The sequence below is a fragment of the Lutra lutra genome, chromosome 16 (genome assembly GCF_902655055.1).
Source record: "Lutra lutra chromosome 16, mLutLut1.2, whole genome shotgun sequence".
NCBI classification, from domain to species: Eukaryota; Metazoa; Chordata; class Mammalia; order Carnivora; family Mustelidae; genus Lutra; species Lutra lutra.
Genome location: NC_062293.1, coordinates 7,549,204 through 7,568,700, shown reverse-complemented (window position 1 = coordinate 7,568,700; position 19,497 = coordinate 7,549,204). Strand labels below are relative to the sequence as shown.

Here is a 19,497-nt window from a genome sequence, read left to right as displayed (position 1 = left end):
GATGCCTGCGGACAGCTGGCCTTTTCTCTACCTGAGATGATAGGTGAGTGCACAGTGCAAGTCCTCTCATACAAACTCCCAAGTCCCCCACCAAACCTGAGGCCTCAACAGGCGTCCCTCTTGCTGTTAGATGGGCATCAGCCAAACTCTTACGGAGCTGTTAACTCGGAAGGGTGTGTCAGTTAGGGACTCTAGGGCAACCAACCAAACTGATTTTGATCTTCAAAGAAATGAAATGTGTCAGTAAGAACTGGGCAGCTCATACAATCTCCGGGAAAGCTGGAGAACCAGCCTCAAGAGATGGGAACAAAGGGAAGTGGAAACAGTCAGAACCCAATCAAAGCATACCACTGGGCCATCAGTTCTGATGAGAGGGCCTCACTGTGGTCACCCACAGCTGCCACCAGCAGAACCGCCAGCATGGGCAGCTGGGAGTTCCCGCTGGATTCAATGTTCCTGCTGCCGCCTGACATCTCTCGCTCTCCATCTAAAGTCCCAGGCTGTTGTCTGATTAGCCAATCCTGGGCCCACAGACTTGCATCATAGCTGTAAGGGGTCCCTGGAAAAGATCTCGCTCGCCCCACAAAGGTGATTTCCCCAAATACAGAAAAGACATTCCACATATGCTGGGCAGACAGCATCAACAGAACATCCCCTACAGAACGCAACTGATGTGACAGCAAATTGCAGACCTAGCACCATGGAGTGTTTTGAGTCTGTGGGAGGTTGTGTGACAAAGCAGAAAAGGCACACGCCAGGAATTTTAAAATCTAAGGGAGATCCCATCCCTTATTAGCTAAGCAACTCAGGTGGGCAAATAAGCTTCTCTGGGTTTTTGCACGTAATAGAAATATCCCTACCTACTTTGTAAGGCTGATGTGTATACCAAATCAGTTAACTTTGTGTACAGGCTTTGACAATTACACTGAGTAAATCCTTTAGTGTCTTGGGGTTCCAGGTTATCCAGCTGTAAAATAAGGATATCCCCTATGTCGCAGGACTTCGTGAGGTTTAAATGAATGGCTTGATTTACAAATTGAAATCTGCTGCTCGGGATGGACACAGAGAAGGCTGAGCATGAGATAGCGGTAAACCTGGCGGGTTGGCACAGGACACCACGCTCTCCAGGTTAGTGTGAGTATGAGCTCTTCCATAATAAATGTTTTGTGTTTTTTTTTTTTTTTTTTTAAACGAAGGGTCTTGGAAGTACCTAAAATAAGGCCCCGCTCCCCGCCCCGCACCTCCAGGCGCTCTCGGCCCCCTTCTCTGGGCCCACCACCCTCCGCCCCACGCGGGTGCCAGAGCATCCTTCGTGGTGAAACGCTGGCTTGAAGTAGAAACGAAAGCCCCCAAATGATGGACATCAAAGAAAAACCGAAGCAACGCGAGCGGACGCGCGCCTTAGGGAAGAGCCGGTCCGGAACTGCGAAGTTGCAGATGAACCCGAACGGCCCCCTGCCCCACCCGGGCACTGCATTCGGTCAGGGGCCCAGAGAACAACGATGACAACGACGCCACGGAAGGCCGCACGCCCGGTGCCAGGAGGCGCCGCGACGAGCCGAGGAGTCGAGCTGTGCGGGGGCCTTCGGGAGGCTGTGGCTCTCCGCGTCCCAAGCAGGCGGCGCCGTCGGACCGCGGACGCAGAGTTAGGACGCGGCCGGGCGGCACCTGCCCGGGGCGGGAGTTTGGATCCCCGCCAAAACGCGCGCGCAGACCGACGGCCAGCTCCCGCGCCTGCGTAAAAAACAACAGAAGCACAGCCCGTCTCACCCCAGCCCCGCCCCTCTGCCGCCCGGATGAGCCCCGAACAGGCAAGGCCTGCAGTGGGGCGGAAGCGCTTCCGCCCCCACCCAAAATGGCCGCTGGGCGGGCCTCCGGGCGGAAGTGACCCGTCGGGACGCTGACGGGTCCATCATGGCGGCCGCGGCAGTTTCCCCCGCGCTGAAGCGGCTGGATCTGCGCGACCCCGCGGCGCTTTTCGAGACACATGGAGCGGAGGAAATCCGAGGGTTGGAGCGCCAGGTGCGGGCCGAGATCGAGCACAAGAAAGAGGAGCTGCGGCAAATGGTGGGCGAGCGGTACCGCGACCTGATCGAGGCGGCCGACACCATCGGCCAGATGCGCCGCTGCGCCGAGGGGCTGGTGGACGCCGTGAAGGCCACCGACCAGTACTGCGCCCGTCTCCGCCAGGCTGGCTCGGCCGTCCCCCGACCCCCACAAGAGCCGCAGGTCAGCCCCTCACGCCGGGTCCCGCACCCCGGTCCCGCACCCCCCTGGGGACCCGCCCCCCGCCCTCCCGCGGCCGCCGGTCAATCCCCGTCCCCGCGCGAGCCTCACCTGCCTCGGGGAAGAGCCTGCTGCGAATTTCTGGACTCCCTTCCTCCGGGGAAAACGCCGGCGGTTCTTTCGCCGTCTGCGGACCCGGCTCATTCAGCAGCTCCATTCGGGAGCCTTCCCTGACTTCCGGGCCCTGATTCCCTCACCTGTCTCTTGGCTTCGCTGGGATTCCCCAGCCTTCGATGAAAACGCCAGGGGTCTCTCGCTAGACCAGCTCATTCCCTGGGTAACCTTTCCCGATATGCTCACAACCCATTTCTCCTTTATGTTGCCACCTTCCCCTCATATAGTTCATTTCTCATCCCAGGCTTTCCCCCACCTCACTCCCGAGAATAAGCTCCCCAAACCCAAAGAGCTATTCTACCTTTGGTGGAGTCGTTGAATGACTGTACCAGCCGTCAAGCCCCCTTCTTCCAACAGTGGAACATTTTCATTTTAGGGGAATTCTAATCAAGTTATCCTAAGTGGGTTTTTTTTTTTTTCCTTCAAACGCTAATGATTAGACCTGGCGTGGAACGATTCAGCCCTAAGTACATCCTAATACTGGAACAGCATTTTGCATTCCTAAAGAATATCGACTTAGGAATGACTAAGTGAATGAGTAGGGAGGGTCAGAAAGATAAACCGGGAATTTGTTAATGACCCCTTATAGGGGAAGAACCCTATAGGACATGGAAGAACTTCCAAAATACAACTTAGAACTTCTCCCTCTTGGAATTTTTTAACACAACTGTGTTTTAGAAGAATCTGGGTCAGTTGGCAGGGCTCACACAACACAACCTTTGAAATGAGAGACCTTGTCCCTCTCCTCTCTGTAATCTGTGCATTTATACCTGCCTCCTCCTGGGTGGCCAGCCTTTCCTATAGCTGAGTATTGCTTCATGGTTAATTAGAAAGCTAACTGGTAACTGTGCCTGACTTTAGAAATGTATTTATTTTTTATAGTTGTTATATCTGAGTTATTCTCAGACCCACAAAAATTTGAGTGCCTTCTGTGTGTCCAGGCACAAAGAAACAGAAGCCATCTAATTCCTGCTCTGAAGGAGCTTACAATCTAGTCGAGGAATTAAATGCATGGAAAGTTGATGAGAAAACTGAATAATTCAGAGTAACAGTAGGAAGCATTTTAGGATAATGGGTGATCGATTAGAAAATAATTACGTAATTTACCGTAAGATTTCCGAAGGAAGTCACTTCAGGCTTGAGTCCTTCTCAGTAAGGAGGGCCTTCATGACAGATGAGATTTGGAATGTAGGTCTGGAGTATGAAAAGACAAGAACGGGTATTCAGTTTGATTAAAGCAGGAGTTTTCAGCCCTGGTGCTTTTGACATTTGGGGCTAGATCACTTTGTTGTAGACGGTTGTGTGCATTCTATGATGTTTATAAGCAACTCTGGCCTCAACCCACTAGACACCTATAGTCCCCTTCTTCCCCCTCCTGATGTCTTCAGATCAGAACCATTGGAAGGATATGGATCTCCTGGGAACTTGGGAGTGGAGTACTTAGGTACGGTAAGATACATATGGAAGTCAGATGACTAAAATTTTTGGTAGGGAGATGAATTTAGTTTTGAACATACTGATTATGGAATGGCAGAGAAACTTAGCAGGGCAGCAACAGAAAAGGCTCCAGTGGGACTTGGGAGTGGTGAGGACTAAAAGAGGTGGGTGTGGTGTTCTGCTAAGAGGTGATGCTATAGGGTAGGAGTCCTGGAGTAAGGCAGACTGAGACAGGGAGAGGCATGAGGACTACACTGATGAAGATCTGATGGTTGAGTAACAAAGGAGCCATCACACACTCAAAGAAGCAGGAGCAAGTGTAGGGAGGCTGAACGTCAGAACAGAGAAGGAGAAAGCTCACTTGAGTGGTGGGCTGTAGGGCTCCATGCTGTCAAGGATAACCAGGCTGAGATACCAGATTAAGTTTGTGTCTCCATGGGACTGAGCCCAGGTGCATCCAACTGGGAGGGTTGGGTGGGCTATACAGCGCTCCTGACTCGAGTCATTCTACAACACCTAACTTTGAGACCTTTACCAAGTGGCATGGACTCAGGCACAATAAAAGCTTTGTACCCTACAGTACCCCCACATTTCTCCACAAGCCTGCCAGACGCTGACCTTGCACTCGTGTGTTCTGCCTTTGTGCTGTGCCTTCCCCTGTAGCCCCAGCAGCCATCGCAGGAGAAGTTCTACAGCATGGCTGCCCAGATCAAGCTACTCTTAGAAATTCCTGAGAAGATCTGGAGCTCAATGGAGGCCTCCCAGTATCTCCACGCCACACAGCTCTACCTGCTCTGCTGCCACCTTCACAACCTGCTCCAGCTGGATTCCTCTGGTTCCCGATACAGCCCTGTCCTCTCACGATTCCCCATACTCATCCGGCAGGTCGCGGCAGCCAGCCACTTCCGGTACGTGGATCCAGCGAAAAGATCTGCTCTAGGGACGGCCATACTTCACCACTACCGGTTTATGGAATGTGTCTTCTATCCTGATGTACCAAGGTCCTTCTTCCCAAGATGTAAAAAATTCCCTGTTGCTCTCTTTTCTCATCTTCCTAGGTCAACTATTCTGCATGAAAGTAAGATGCTGCTCAAATGCCAAGCCGTGTCTGACCAAGCTGTAGCTGAGGCCCTGTGCTCCATAATGCTCTTAGAAGAGAGTTCTCCTCGCCAAGCCCTAACAGACTTCCTGTTGGCCAGAAAGGCAGCTATTCAGAAACTTCTTGACCAGCCACACCATGGTGGGTTTGGCTTTTTTCCAAAATATAGTCCTTAAACAAGGGAATGGAGAAGGGGGAGCCGAGGGGAGACTGAAGCACCTAGAATGTTCTCTTTTTCTCACTTTACTAAAGAAAACCGTTTACAGAAGGATGGTTTCTTCTTGTAGGTGCCGGCATCAAGGCCCAGATTTGCTCGTTAGTGGAGCTGCTGGCTACCACTCTGAACCAAGCTCATGCTCTTTTCTACACTTTACCAGAAGGTCAGCTGCCAGATCCGTCCCTGCCGTGTGGCTTGCTCTTCTCAACTCTGGAGACCATCACAGGCCAGCATCCTCCCGGTGAGCTCTTAACCAACCTTTCTTATTCTCAGGTTATTCATCTGTTATCGACTTGGCACCTTCCATGTGGCTGCTACTGCGCTGGGCTCTGGGGATATAGCAGTGCACTGGACAGATATGGACCCCATCTTCATGGAGGCCACGGTCTAGTGGTAGAGGCAAATACTGAACTCACAAATACTTACTGTTGGATAACAAAATGGCCACTACTATGAAGTCAATGTACAAGTTGACTTGGAAACACTGAAAAGGAGGGACCCCACCAGTGATGCTTTCCCTGGAGAATGATTTTTTTTTTTTTTTAAGATTGTATTTATTTATTTGAGAGAGAGAGCTTGAGTGGGGAGACGGTCAAAGGGAGAAGCAGACTCCCCGTGGAGCTGGGAGCCTGATGTGGGGACTCGATCTTGGTACTCCTGGATCATGACTTAAGCTGAAGGCAGTCGCTTAACCAGCTGAGCCAGCCAGGCACCCTGGAGAATATTTAAAATCTGAAAGTTTGGTAAGAGTTAGGTGAAGAAGGTAAGGGAAAGAGGTCCAAGCAACAGGGATGGGATGTGCAAAGGTCCTGAGGCAAGGAAGATGTTCGTATATTTGAGAAACTAAAAGTAAGCAGGTGAAGCTAAGAGGTATTGGGTGGGAGGAGGAACAGCATGAGAAGAGACATGGCCAGTCTATTAGATGTGCACAGATAATGCGGAGCTGTGCGGATCAGGCTAGGGAATTTGGACTTTATCCAGAGAACAATGGATAGCTTTTGAGGACCTTCCAGGCTTATTCGTCTTCTATAATATGTTCTCATCATCCTATGTTTTTATTTGATAGCATTTATCATAACTGGAGTTAAATACAGTTGGCTTTACGTGGCAGTGGTTCTCCATGGGGTCTGGAGTGGATGCCAAGAGCTCACCTGGGAGGCTGTCATCATTACCTGGGTGGCAGATGATGGGGGCCAACTGGACAACTTAGACATCTGTTTAGCAGGGGATTTGGTGGATTGGTAGAGAGGGTATGGAAAGGAGGTGTCCAGGTTTACTAGAAAAAGAGCTGGTTTGAAAGGGCTGATTATGAGTTCACTCTTGAAAATATTGCTTTGGGGACAGTTAAGCCCCTGGAACGGGAATGAGGAGTGGGCAGGTGACTGTGGGTCCAGAACAGCAATAAGAGGTCCAGCTGGAGACACACATCTGTGCACACGGCTGTTGTCTGAAGCTCTGGGGAGAGGGGACATGATCAGGAAGAAGAAAGGATGGCAGAGGACTGTGCCTCGGTGCTCCAGAACACAGGCCGGGCGGAGGAGGCCCAGCCAAGGGTAGCAGAGAAACAGGCAGAACATGACACAGCCACCTGGTCATTTTCAGAGAGACAGATGTATTATGTAGCCTCTCCTTGGGCTTTCATTATCTTCCAACGAGGGAGCCACTTCCTTATGCCCTGGCTTCCCTCTGGGTGCTTCCACCTAATGCTTTACACCCTCGTGCAAGGTGAGTATGGGCTAATTATCATGGCTTTGGAAGACAAGTGCAAAGGACCCTAGAAGGACCCCTGTGTTTCCAACTCTGGAGGTGCTCGCTCACGCACAGAACACAGTGAAGGGGCCTCCCAGAGTCGCCCCACAGATGCCTGTGTCCTTCTTGGGAGGACACCTCTGAGGTGCTGCAGCCCACCAACCAGGTGCAGGATCTCCCGCTGGCCGGAGGATGGTGAGGAAAGGGAGACTATCACCTCGTATTTTGTGACAGCTTCGAGGGCCGAGTGTCAAGCGCTCACTACTGCTTTCCCTCCCTGCCCTGTTCCCACTTCCTTCCTCCCTGTCCTTCCCCTTCTCTGCTGGGGTGCCCAGAGTTGGTGGGAAGCTGCCAGCTCCCTGATGAACATATATTCTAGACTTTCCTATCCCAGGGGTCCAGGCTGACATGCCCAGAGGAAGACTAGATGGTTTTTGGAAGTTGCTTCTAGGTCCATTTTTTAACATGCTTTTCAGAGGACGGCCCCGATGACTTGTCACTGGGCCTTCTCTTAGGAAAGGGCACCGGCGTTCTGCAGGAGATGAAACTCTGCAGCTGGTTCAGACACCTGCCGGCATCCGTCGTCCAGTTCCAGCCGGCGCTCCGGACGCTCGCGCAGCCCATCAGCCAGGAGTACCTGAAAGACACACTGCAGAGATGGATCCACATGTGAGTAGCCAGAACTTTCCTCAGGCCGGCGGGGATTGCCCATGCAGCCACACGAGGGCCAGTGAGGCCACTGAGAAAGGAGGGAGAGGCTTGATCATCCAGACAGTGCTCTGCCTGCTGCCCTCTGGGTCATACCAGTCACTGGCTCAGCCCGCGGACACTGCCTTCATGGCCCGTTAGCCCCAACTATGAAAGAACCAAGAATGAATTCATTTTTTAGATATTACCTACAGGATTTAATATTCTGTGTAAGAGTTTGGCCACTCTTAAGTTTTTATTTAAATGCAATGGTTTTTAAAGCCATTCTAGGGGGCTCTAAACTTCCTTCCATCAGATACCTCAGGGAGGCCAGGGTGGACCTCACCCCCAAACCTAGCCAGCAATGCTGTTTATACATATTTATAAAAACTCTGAGAGATACAAGTAGTAATGTGGGGACCCAGGTAGGGGTTTTCAAGTGGAGTCCTGCTGCTTTTCTTAATAAAGGTGTGAAAACCATGAATCTAATCAGATCCAAGAAAAATGGTTTTGTCGCAGGTGTAATGAAGACATTAAAAACGGGATCACCAACCTGCTTACGTACGTGAAGAGCATGAAAGGTCTCGCAGGGGTCCGCGATGCCATATGGGAACTACTTACCAACGAATCCACCAGTCACAGCTGGGAGGTGATATGTCAGCGGCTTCTCGAGAAGCCACTCCTGTTCTGGGAGGATCTGATGCAGCAGCTGTTCCTTGACCGATTACAGGTGAGGAGATCACATGGTCCAGGTGCTCCTGGCCAGTCCTAGTACAAGCTTTTGACTGGGGGAACTTGGGTCACCTCCTGAGTGTACTCTTTCTCTGCTGACTGACTCAGGGATGGCTCTTCTGGAAAAACGAACCATAGATAGGAGCAGAGATCCAGACTCTGGTGCAGAACGAGACCACGCCTCTGTCACCTGATCGGGAACGTGTCTGTAGCCATCAGTGACGACTCCTTTCTCTGCCACCACTGTGTCATCCTCCTGAGCATGCTGGAGAACACTCAGAGTGCCAGGATGGACTGCCGCTTGGGGCAGATTTCCTGACAGGAGTCCTAACTGGAACTCCCCTCTCGCTTTCTTTCAGACTCTGACCAAAGAAGGCTTTGACTCCATCTCCACCAGCTCCAAGGAGCTGCTCATCTCGGCCCTGCAGGAGCTTGAGGGCAACGCCAGCAGCTCCAGTTCAAATAAGCACATCCACTTTGAGCACAACATGTCTCTCTTCCTGTGGTCCGAGAGCCCCCAAGACCTGCCTCCCGACGCCGCCTGGGTGAGCGTGGCACACCGAGGGCACTTGGCCAGCAGCGGGCTCTCCATGAAAGCGCAGGCCATCAGCCCTTGTGTCCAGAACTTCTGCTCTGCCCTGGATTCTAAACTGAAGGTGAAGCTGGATGACCTCCTGGCTTACCTCCCCTCCGCGGACGCGTCCCTGCCCAAGGACATCTCCCCCGGGCCTGCCAAGGGCTGTGCCTTCGACAGGTATGCGGATGCCGGGACCGTGCGGGAGACGCTGCAGACCCACTCGGTGGTGTGCATCAAGCACATCACGGAGCGCATCCAGGCGGAGCTGCAGGGCGCCGAGCGGGCCATGCGGGGGCAGCAGGATGTCCTCGGCGGCGTCAAGTTGCCTGCGGTCCTCTTCATGGCCAGACTCTGCCAGTCTCTGGGAGACCTGTGTCCCCATCTGAAGCAGTGCATCTTGGGAAAGTCAGGGAGCTCCGAGAAACCTGTAAGGGATCCCAGGGCTCTGAAAAAACAAGGAAAGGGGAAAACACAGGAAATAATTCCTGTGCAGACCAAGTGGCAGGAAGTTAAGGAACTCCTCCTCCAGCAGAGCGTGATGGGCTACCGTGTCTGGAGCTCAGCGGTTGTGAAGGTGAGTGACACGCGCACCGTCTTCCCGTGCTCACTGGGCAACCCCATCCTGCCTCCCTTCCGTCATGTTCCAGACTGGCCAGCTGCAGGGAGGTCTTTTCTTTTTTTCGAGAAAAATTTAGTAAAACCTATTTTATTTTATATCTCTCTGATGTACCTGTAAGTATTGAACTAGGGAGATGTCAATTGTAACAAAGATGGCATGTGTAGCTTTGGTATAGCTTAACTTTCCAGTCTTCTATTTTTTTTTTTAATTTGCTTCTTTAAATTCAGTTAATTAACGTAAAACGTATTACTGGTTTCCGAGGTACAGGGCTGGAATTCATCAGTCTTACATAATACCCAGTGCTCACTGCATCGCGTGCTCAAGGGAGTAAGAGTTCTTATTTCAATTGCTTCCACTTCTCTGGGGTAGTGAGACAGCACAGATGTAAAAACCTTTTCCATTTAAATGTTTAGCCTAGATTTTATAGAGACAAACTCTGGCTTTTTGTCCTTCCATCTGATAAGAATGATAGACCTCCCTGGACAAGGGTCTAAATTCCCCACTCTTCCACCCAAATGTCCTATTCCCCACAGTCTCCCCTGGTGTCTTAACGGGTGGCCCCTGACATGTGTAAGGTAGTTAAAACAAAATTCCCAAGGCTGACGTAATCAGCCTGAGAGTGACGTTTCCACTTGCCACCCTGCACGTGACCGAAGCAGCAGAAGCTGGGCTGAAGAGAACTCAAGTAGTTTGAGACAGTCCGTAAAGGAGCTGAGTGGCCTGTCGGTTATCTGCCTTTTATTACCAGGTTTTGGCTCATGGATTCACCCAGTCGTTACTTTTGGATGACGCCGGCTCAGTCCTGGCCACAGCCACCAGCTGGGAGGAACTAGAAATCCAAGAGGAAGCCGAGTCCGGTAGCAGTGTCACGTCCACGATCCGACTCCCTGTACAGGTGAGCGGGTGCCCCCAGGAGAGCACCTGTGGGATGGACTGGGCCAAAGAGCCCACTCTGCAGAGAGGAAAAAGACAGGAAAATCAGCCAACATACAGCTTCCTCGAAGAGCCAAAAGTGGTATTGGTAACTTTCTGCCATGCGTAGAGTAGACATTGAGCCAAGTAGGAAAAGTCAGCTAATGATTATTTCTGTGTAGCCTGGGCTCGGCTCATTGGAGAGCTGCTCGCCCCAAAGTGAAAACAGCATAACACATAGTGCCACCTGCCAGGTCAGCCCCCAGCCACCCAAGCAGTGACAGCGATGGTCACTTTTATCTATTAACTGGCCAGCTGGGAGGGGGAGCCTAGGAGGTCCAGGTCCTGGAGCATGAGCCTAGTAAGGATAAATGGACCCACTTTTACCACGTCTCATTCAGTGGCAGCAGGTCGCTGACTCGACAGTCCTTTGTTCTTGTAGCCATCCTGGTACGTCCAGTCCTTCCTGTTTAGCCTCTGCCAGGAAATTAATCGCGTTGGAGGCCACGCTTTGCCAAAAGTGACACTGCAGGAGATGCTGAAAAGCTGTATGGTCCAAGTGGTGGCTGCCTATGAGAAACTTGCAGAAGAAAAACAGGTGAAGGTAGGTGTTTGAATTTTTTCCCTCTAAAAACCCGATGTTTTTTCCCTCGGGTTTGGGCAGTTCCCAGCAAGGATTCCAAGTGTCTACACTCAGTGCCGGCTAATCCGCTAATCGGTAGTGGCTTCCCGTTCTGCAAGTTCATCATGCCCCCTCCCGAGCATCAAGCAGATCCGTACTAAAAGGCAGTTCAGCGGGAAGGGGAAAAGGCCTGGTGTCCAACCCCAGCACTGCCGCCTATGTGCTGCAGCCTTGGACAAATCACGAAGCTTTCTCGGTTTTTCTGGGGTCAAGTGTGGTCCCTTGGAGAACTTGGGAGGAGTGGCGGGTGACTGCGCCCGGGACAGCATGTGGCACACAGAGGCGCTCGCCTGAGGCAGCTCCTGTCTCCCAGCCCCCCACCGCCCTCGCCCCTTCCCTGGAATGTTCTGCCTGTGGTGGATATTCTGTTTCATTAGTGATACGTTTAAGATAGCACCAGCTCCTGATCTGGGAAAGAATTCAGGGAAGTCTCCTCTCCTGAGCTTCCACAAAATGCCTCTCCTTCATACAACAGATTTTTTTCTTCAAAAAGGGCAGTCTGGAGCACCCGAAGCCTTTGTTTGAAGGTTTTCAGTTTGGTTTAAGACCAAGTTTTGAACAAAACCCATTGTTGTGACATCAAACTGCCCTTGTTGAGTACACAAAGCTGGTCCTTCTGAAGCAACAAACTGTATCCCAAACTAAAACATGAAGCTGTTTACTCTGCTCCTGTTGCAAATCCTCTCCCTTCTTGGGTGGGGACGGAAATTTGTTTGCAGAAAGGAGGCACCTTCCCGATGACCCAGAATCGGGCCCTGCAGCTGCTCTATGATCTGCGCTGTCTCGGTGTTGTTCTGACGGCCAGGGGTGAGGAGGTGACGAGTGGCCGCAACAGACAGGACTCCAGGTACGCGCGCCCCAGCAGGCTCTGCCAGGGCCGTCTCTGCCGAGGACACACGGCTCCTTTCCAGAAAGCCAAGAGACAGCCTCTCGTGGTGCATTAGCTGTTGGCTTTAACCAGGAAGTGCTCGCATGACCAGCTAGATCAGTAATGACCACCTGCTGGATAAATGCCTCAGTCAAGTGCGGTGGGCGGAATCTCAGGCCTCTCTCTTCTGAGTCAGCCTACCAACTCTTGGGTATAATTTGAGCCTCTGACTCTGTCGCTGACCACATGAGGAAGGAAAGGACTTCACTCAGACATCTTAGGCAGGTTAAAACTCTTGAGGATTACCCAAGCCCGATGGGCAGGGACAAGTGCTACTAAGCCAGCAAGTAAGAGTAAATCCAAATACGGGGTTTCGTGAGCACTGAAATGCCAGAAGGTTGGGTTTTGACCTAAAAAAAAATGTGAAGAATAATCATACTCCTCTTTCCAGACTCGAGAAAGTGGCTGACTATCTGGAGGCGCTCATTGACCCATTTGACCTGGATGTTTTCACGCCGCACCTCAACAGCAACCTTAACCGCCTGGTGCAGCGAACTTCTGTAAGTCACAGAGAGCCGCGGGCTCAGACGGCAGCGTGAACCGGCTCCAGCCCTTAGTACTCTGGCTGGCAGCGTCGGGAGGGGGCCGCGATGCAAATAGCTCAATTTAGTTGGAAGGGCTGAAGGAGGATTAGATTAAAATCTCACTGCAGAGGCAGCCGTGATCTCAGCCCTCCAGCTGTAGGTAAGGATTAAGGAGGTTTTATCGAGGCCTCGGAAAGAGGAATAAAACAGAAGAGCGATGTGACTCTGGGATTCAGACCTGTGGGCAGTGAAAAAGGTAATTCTGAAGCGTAAACATGCTGCAAGGAACATTCCCCAAAAGGACAGTGAGAAACAAGAGAAGGGATTTTCTCTTTTTAATCGGACAGGGACAAGCCCAGCCTGTCACTGTGCCCCATTTCCTGTCTGTCAGGTTCTGTTCGGACTGGTCACTGGAACAGAGAATCCTTTCACCCCCCGGAGCTGCACATTCAACTCGCAAGAACCCCATAACATACTGCCCCTGGCGTCGAGTCAGATCAGGTAAGGATTCAGAGAGCTTGTGTGGGGGCCCCGGAGCTTCCTGTTCATGCCACTGAAATTCTTCATCTTGTCTTGGAGGTTTGGCCTTCTTCCACTGAGCATGACAAGTGCCCGAAAGGCCAAATCAACCAGCAGAAACATCGAAACCAAAGCCCAGGTAAGTGCAGAGAGCAGGGGGCGTACCCGGGGGATCCGGTCCCTGTCTCCCACCAAACCACCCGATGGGCTCCCCTGTCAATAATCGATAAAGAACCGAAGGACAAAATGCACTAATGCTGCTTTTAATGGCGGCGCAATATAGAAGTACAGGGTTTCACTAGCTTGAGCTGAGAGGAGTTTTAAACGATGCCCATTTATACTATCAAGTAGCCTCATAACAGAGACGTCATCTCGGGCCGCCAGGGCTGTAGAGAACAAGCAGGACAGGATGGAGTTATTTCTTGCTGTTCGCAGGGTGGAAGAGGTGACCGCTTAACCCCGCACTACCACTGTACTTGTTTGGGAAAAAAACTTGTGGTGGTTTCATCTTCCTGTTTCTTGCAGTTAGGTGGGATAAAAGGGAATTTGCTTTCTCGAGTTTGACATTTTCTTGTTAATACGCGTTTTATTTCAGTCGACTGCCATCCATTAGGCCCGCAGGAGCCCTCCTGGGGATTTCTGAGTTGTGTCGTGTACGTGTGTGCTTGAGCCCAGACGGCTTGTCTTCTCACAGCATCTAGTTGTTTGCTTTCTTGTGGGACAGAATGCTAGCAATGTGTCCTTTCCACCTTCCCTGCCATCAAACCCAGTAAGACCAAACTTCGCCTCAAACATCTGGTTGTACAACACGGGAGGCGATAGTGAAAAGCACAGGCTCCCCGCCCAGGCCCTCCCCTCCGCAGGCCGGGGCAGCCGGCGCTCCCCCGGAACCCTGACTCTCTGCTTCAAGTAACTGACCTGTAAGTTCCGTCCGTAGGAGAGGCTCAGACCACAGGAAGGAGGTACCTATGTTTACCCTTTTCCTAGGATAGTACTCCTCTTCAAATGTTCATTCTGTCCCCTAAGACCTCATTTTGTCCCCTATGTCCTTTGTCAGGGTTGACAAAGCACAGAGTCCCCTGACTAGAGCTATCTGTGCTTCTGAGATCCGCTTGTGTGTGCCGTGTGGACTCCGCGTGCCGTGGCGGGTGTGAGCAGGCAGGAGGGTCTGGGTAGACTCTAAGGCACTTTTCTCTACATGCACGGCAGGTTGTCCCCCCGGCACTCTCCCGAGCAGGTGACCCAGCACAGCCTGGCTCCTTGTTCCGACAGCTGGTCAGTGAGGAAGAAGACGCGTCCACGCCTTCGTTGTTCAAGCTAGGTTGGCTCTCTAGTATGACTAAATAACACGGGACTATATCCGTCTCTCTCTAAATAAATACTACATCATTTCTGCTAACGGCGCCTCTGCTTGTTTGTTTCTAAGCCACACCAGTCTTTCCAGTTTCAGCGGTGGAGTGTGGCCCCCCAGTTACCATTAGGGGTTCCTTTACGCATACAGTGACTCCTTGTCCAACGGTTTCACAACACTTGTGACTTGAGACAGCAGTTCAGATAGCTTAGTCGGTCAGCATTCCCCAGCGCCTTCGTTCTTGAACCCCAAAGCGGATTCCCAGCAAGATCACGGAAACTGCTGATAGAACAAGTCAGTGAGTGAGACAAAGGCCATTACGTACTCCTCAACTGTCCGAACTATGCCCTGTTTCCTACTAAGTCTGAGATGGAGGCTTTGGAGGAGTAACGGTAGCAGAAGTGAGCCAGGTATACAAGTCTGAAAGACATTCTCTCTGGAAATACAAATACATAACAAAGAGAGAAGATAGTTACTAGCAAGGCTGCTTCACTGACACAGTCTAACTTGGATCTGATTGTTCTGTTACAAAGGAGAGAGTACTTGCAACAGGACGTCCACATACTAAGAGGTAGTATGGCAATTAGTTTCAGTGCAAGACTGAATCAAGCTTTCTGTATTTTGGAAAACAACTTAGGTTTTTTTCATGGAAACTAGATACTCTTTACTAGTTTATTGAATTTAAAAAATTGAAGATCCCGCATTTTTAAAAGGCCTTTTTACATAAAGTAGAATTTCTAATTGACAGATCTGGAAATCAGTCTGAACTGGACAAACTATGGATTCAACACGCAGATGAGATTTCCTCATACCATTACCTCGACATGGATTTGAGACCCACCCTCAAAAGAATCCTATAAAAAATTGCTTCAAAGCCCCTTTGAAATTGCAATAGTGCAGCAAAACCAACAAGTAAACAACGGCCTGTTGACCTGTTATTTCAAATATAGACTGAAAAGCCAACAGGCATATTTTTGTGCAATTTTTTAAAACATCGTAAGTTGAAATATCAAATCTGCACAGCGCTGTCCCTTCACAGAAGGCAAGAAACTGCCGGCACATCATGTCGGAGGCCGTCCTCGGTGCTGTAGGCTGTGAAAGTGGGCCTCCTTCAGGGTCTGGTTGATGTGGAAGTAAGGGCCTTGGCACAGTGCAGACTGCTCGGGAATAGGCTGAGGGGTGTTGGGGCCGGACCCGGCAGCCACGTGGCTCGAGCCGCTCTCTGGCCCGCTCGCCCTGTCCGGGCTGTTGATGCTGCTGCTGCTGCTGCTGCTCCCACCGCTGTCGCTGCTTGAAGACTGGGAGGAAAAAGAAACAGGATCGCGGTTAGGCTGTTAAGAACGTCACTGTGGTGTCATTTACAATACCCCGTGTAAGAGCCTCCTTCCTGTTGCGTTTGAGGAGCAGCGGCACCAAAAGCAGTGGGCTTTGCAGCTAGACAAAGTGCGCGCACCTACGATACCTCATTGCATCCCCTGACTGCCTCGTAAGGCTGAGTGGGATTAGGATCCCCGTCACATCCCCCCGGAAGCGGCAGGGTCCAGGTTCAGGCCTTCTGACTGCAAAGCTCTTCAACTACATCCTAATTCCTTTCACATCTTCTCTACCTGCTTTCATCATTCATTCCAATAATTTCCCAATAATCAAAGGAGGAAGTTCTCGGCCTCCAAGGGAAAAGTATCAATCACGGGGACAGGGTTTAAGTGTCATTAACACAACATGGCTTCTGGCCACAAGTTTTAAAAACATCTGGGACTTGGGCACCTGGGTGGCTCAGTGGGTTAAGCTGCTGCCTTCGGCTCGGGTCATGATCTCAGGGTCCTGGGATCGAGTCCCGCATCGGGCTCTCTGCTCAGCGAGAAGCCTGCTTCCCTCTCTCTCTCTCTCTCTGCCTGCCTCTCCGTCTGCTTGTGATCTCTCTCTGTCAAATAAATAAAATCTTTAAAAAAAAAAAAAAAACATCTGGGACAATTTCCTGGTTCTCATCTCAGGGACACAAAATGGTATTCTCTGAACGCAGAACACCTATCTTGAAAAGTACAACGTACTTCTTCTAAAGTTACAATGGCAATTCTGCAGTTTGACATGTGTGCACGAGTGTGCCTTATTTCTTTTTTTTAGTGTAACAAATATGATTCGGTGTCTTAGTTGTCTTGAAGAAGCTACTCAGAGATCCCTAAAAACTAGGGTTCTCAAAAGGTAAGGCAATGGTAAGAATCCCTTTCAGAATGGTGGTTTATTTTACAATTTAAGTATTGCATTTCAAATAAATGCCCGACGGTGCCCTTCCTCCATTCACAACTCAGCCCAGTACTGTACTGGAAAGGAATCAGTGCATGAGAAAGTTAGGATTCTAGTAATTAATGATCTGGTGTGCACTTTTCTTAACTTCACCCTTTGATCTATCTAATTCGTGCTCCCTTATACAAAGACATTCGTTTTGGAAAGTCTGCATGCAACTCTGTAGAGTCTACACATAAGACAGACTGGGAAAAAACTGGCCATAGTATTCAAATGGAAGGATTAAGTTGCTTCTTGCTTTCCTACCCTTTACTGTTAACAGTCTTACAATGTGGTTATTATGTATCTTTACTATAAAAATAAATGTATAAATAATGTTTCCAGATAGATACTTTAGAAGTGATTTTTTTAAAATACTAGTTTATCCATTTTTGAGCAAAAGTTGCACCTAACAATATGTACAGAAACATGTCTGAACCAGGAGAGAAAGCAATGTCCCTGAAGGGTATCTGTTCTTAATAAGACTTAAAGGAGAAACATCATGGCCCATAAGTCATCTGGAGCTACTTCACAGCTTACACATCCCATTGCCCACATGTGGTGAAAGACCACCTATATGTCTTTCCACAAAAAAAAACACAAACAGGGACGCCTGGGTGGCTCAGTTGGTTGGACGACTGCCTTCGGCTCAGGTCATGATCCCGGAGTCCCGGGATCGAGTCCCGCATCGGGCTCCCAGCTCCATGGGGAGTCTGCTTCTACCTCTGACCTTCTCCTCGCTCATGCTCTCTCTCACTGTCTCTCTCTCAAATAAATAAATAAAATCTTTAAAAAAAAAAAAAAAAAAAAAAAAAACACAAACAGAGCATTATGACAGGCTGAATGGAGTCAGACGGCAGGATTAGCAGCAGCAGCCGCAATTAAAGACCAGGGTGCCTGGGTGGCTCAGTGGGCTAAGTCACTGCCTTTGGCCCAGGTCAGGATCTCAGGGTCCTGGGATGGATCCTGCTCAGCGGGCAGTCTGCTTCTGCTTCTGCCTCTCCCTCCCCCTCCCAGTGCACGCTTTCTCTCTCAAATAAATAAAAAATCTTTTAAAAAAAATGCACTTAAAGACTTTCGAAGTCAAAAACAATTCAAAACTAAAAACTGTTTTCCATAAAAGCTTCTCCTGGGTGCCTGGGTGGCTCAGTTGGTTGAGCAACTGCCTTCAGCTCAGGTCATCATCCTGGAATCGCAGGATCGACACCCCACATCGGGCACCCTGCTTGGCAGGGGGTCTGCTTCTCCCTCTGACCTTCCCCCTCTCATGCTTACTCTCTCTTATTCTCTCTTTCAAATAAATAAATAAAATCTTTAAAAAAAAAAAAAAAAAAAGGAAAGAAATTAAAAAAAAAAAAAAAAAGCTTCTCCTAACCTAGAGGGGAGCAGCCCCTGTGTGTGGAGCTCCTGCACCTGGTAAGGTCGTGAACAGTTAACGAGTCAGCTACTACACTAAATATGAAACCCACCGCGCAGAACACTTTGTTTCCTCTTAGTCTGTTTTCTTTACTGTTTTTCGTTACAGGTACTGTCTGAAAATTAAGGCAAGAACTAGAATCAGTTTCTAGTAAGTCAAGTTTCCATCTCAAAATTTACTTCACACTACAAGAGCAAAAGTGACACTATTCTGAGAAAAGGTAAAAGTTCTTTAAAATAAACAGGTTAGAAAAAATTTCTCTACAATACTGTGAAGTGAAAAGACATACCTGTGATTTCTAGTCCATTTTAAAAACCTTGCATAAAAACATGGTTTATACCAACTTTACAAAGGCAGGTACACAAATGTTTAACGTGGCTTTGTTTATAACAGTGAAAAAGTGAGAATCACCTCCATGTCCAGCAAGAGAGAAACTGGTTATAACACATATATATAAAATATACCCATGAATTATAATTGTTAACAATGAAACTCTACTCAGCTATTAACAATAACAGAGATGTATATATATACCAGGAAAGAAGTCTCCAACATTTTTTTACAGGTTGCAAAACTCTATGTACAGAATGCCAGCTGGCTTTTTAAATGTTTTTCTTTAGTACAGACATCTTTGTACACCAAAAACAGCCTGGAAGGATATATATGCGAGAATATTCAGAATTTGGACCTTCCATTTTTTACAGTATTTTTATTTTCTATAGCTCCTACAAAAAAAGATTTCTGTGGGAAGCAAATTGGTCACAAGTAAGAGAACTAAATGTTGCTACAAAGCAGATCGGATCTTCAGGTACTTCTAACTTCAAGACGGAGACTTAAAAAGTACGCTGATGTTGTCAGTAAGATTTGCAGAAGACTTTTTCCTCCTTTAGGAACCTCTAAAACTGCTTCAGTTGTATTCACTTGCATTGAGCGGGTTGATGCTATTTTTAAACTAATAGAAGAGGGACTTCTGAACCCAAGAATCAGGGTTAATGGCCTTTACATGTTATTTTAACCTTTACAAAATGTTACCTACGCACTACTGCCATCAAAGGTAAAACCAAAAGATCTCTGTAAAAGACACTTTGGTTCCTATTCTCTGCCACTTGTGACCAGTCTTCCCACTATGAGGGAAGCTTTTAGGAGTATCTCACTCTCTAGGGATGAACCAGGGGTTTTGAAACTGCAGCCAGCATAGGAAAACAGTGCGAAACATGAAAAAGGTAACCATTCAGTGAAACTTGTTTTATTGCTCATGAATATATTTAGTGTGTGCTGGGTCATAAAATAAAACACTCCTGTGGGAGAGGGTCAAAAAAGTTGGGAAGTTACTGTCCCATCTGAACACTGTCAGTCAAGCCTACTTT

The 19,497-nt window shown here is 49.3% G+C and overlaps 3 protein-coding genes across 12 annotated transcripts in view; 1 reads left to right on the top strand and 2 right to left on the bottom strand.

Annotated features, from left to right (window-relative positions):
* The window catches only part of SLC39A11 (solute carrier family 39 member 11), a 398,153-nt gene extending 395,704 nt beyond the window's left edge, over positions 1 to 2,449 (bottom strand). For 2 of the 7 annotated variants that reach the window (XM_047706315.1, XM_047706316.1), the window contains exon 1: positions 2,338 to 2,448. In XM_047706315.1, the coding sequence (XP_047562271.1) occupies positions 2,338 to 2,443 (106 nt within the window). In that variant the 5' untranslated portion in view covers positions 2,444 to 2,448. Of the gene's footprint in view, positions 1 to 2,337 lie in introns of all 7 variants that reach the window. The other 5 variants (XM_047706309.1, XM_047706310.1, XM_047706311.1 and 2 more) reach the window with 4 other exon arrangements.
* COG1 (component of oligomeric golgi complex 1) lies at positions 1,854 to 14,481 on the top strand. 3 transcript variants are annotated; one of them, XM_047706301.1, is made up of 15 exons: positions 1,854 to 2,229; positions 4,501 to 4,745; positions 4,896 to 5,077; positions 5,224 to 5,394; positions 7,418 to 7,571; positions 8,109 to 8,319; positions 8,681 to 9,472; positions 10,266 to 10,412; positions 10,872 to 11,033; positions 11,831 to 11,958; positions 12,431 to 12,539; positions 12,955 to 13,064; positions 13,143 to 13,221; positions 13,678 to 13,715; positions 14,292 to 14,481. In XM_047706301.1, exons 1-14 carry the CDS (start codon positions 1,915 to 1,917, stop codon positions 13,693 to 13,695), a joined length of 2,823 nt encoding a protein of 940 aa, XP_047562257.1. In that variant the 5' UTR covers positions 1,854 to 1,914; the 3' UTR covers positions 13,696 to 13,715; positions 14,292 to 14,481. The 3 variants fall into 3 exon arrangements, with proteins under 3 accessions (XP_047562257.1, XP_047562256.1, XP_047562255.1); XM_047706300.1 differs by having other exon boundaries at positions 13,678 to 14,481; XM_047706299.1 differs by lacking the exon at positions 13,678 to 13,715 and having other exon boundaries at positions 1,855 to 2,229.
* FAM104A (family with sequence similarity 104 member A) overlaps positions 13,330 to 19,497 on the bottom strand; it is an 18,678-nt gene continuing 12,510 nt past the window's right edge. The window contains exons 3-4 of one of the 2 annotated variants that reach the window (XM_047706329.1): positions 18,183 to 18,245; positions 13,330 to 15,731 (exon numbers count right to left, since the gene is read on the bottom strand). In XM_047706329.1, the coding sequence (XP_047562285.1) occupies positions 15,495 to 15,731; positions 18,183 to 18,245 (300 nt within the window). In that variant the 3' untranslated portion in view covers positions 13,330 to 15,494. The remainder of the gene's footprint in view (positions 15,732 to 18,182; positions 18,246 to 19,497) is intronic. The other variant, XM_047706330.1, reaches the window with a different exon arrangement.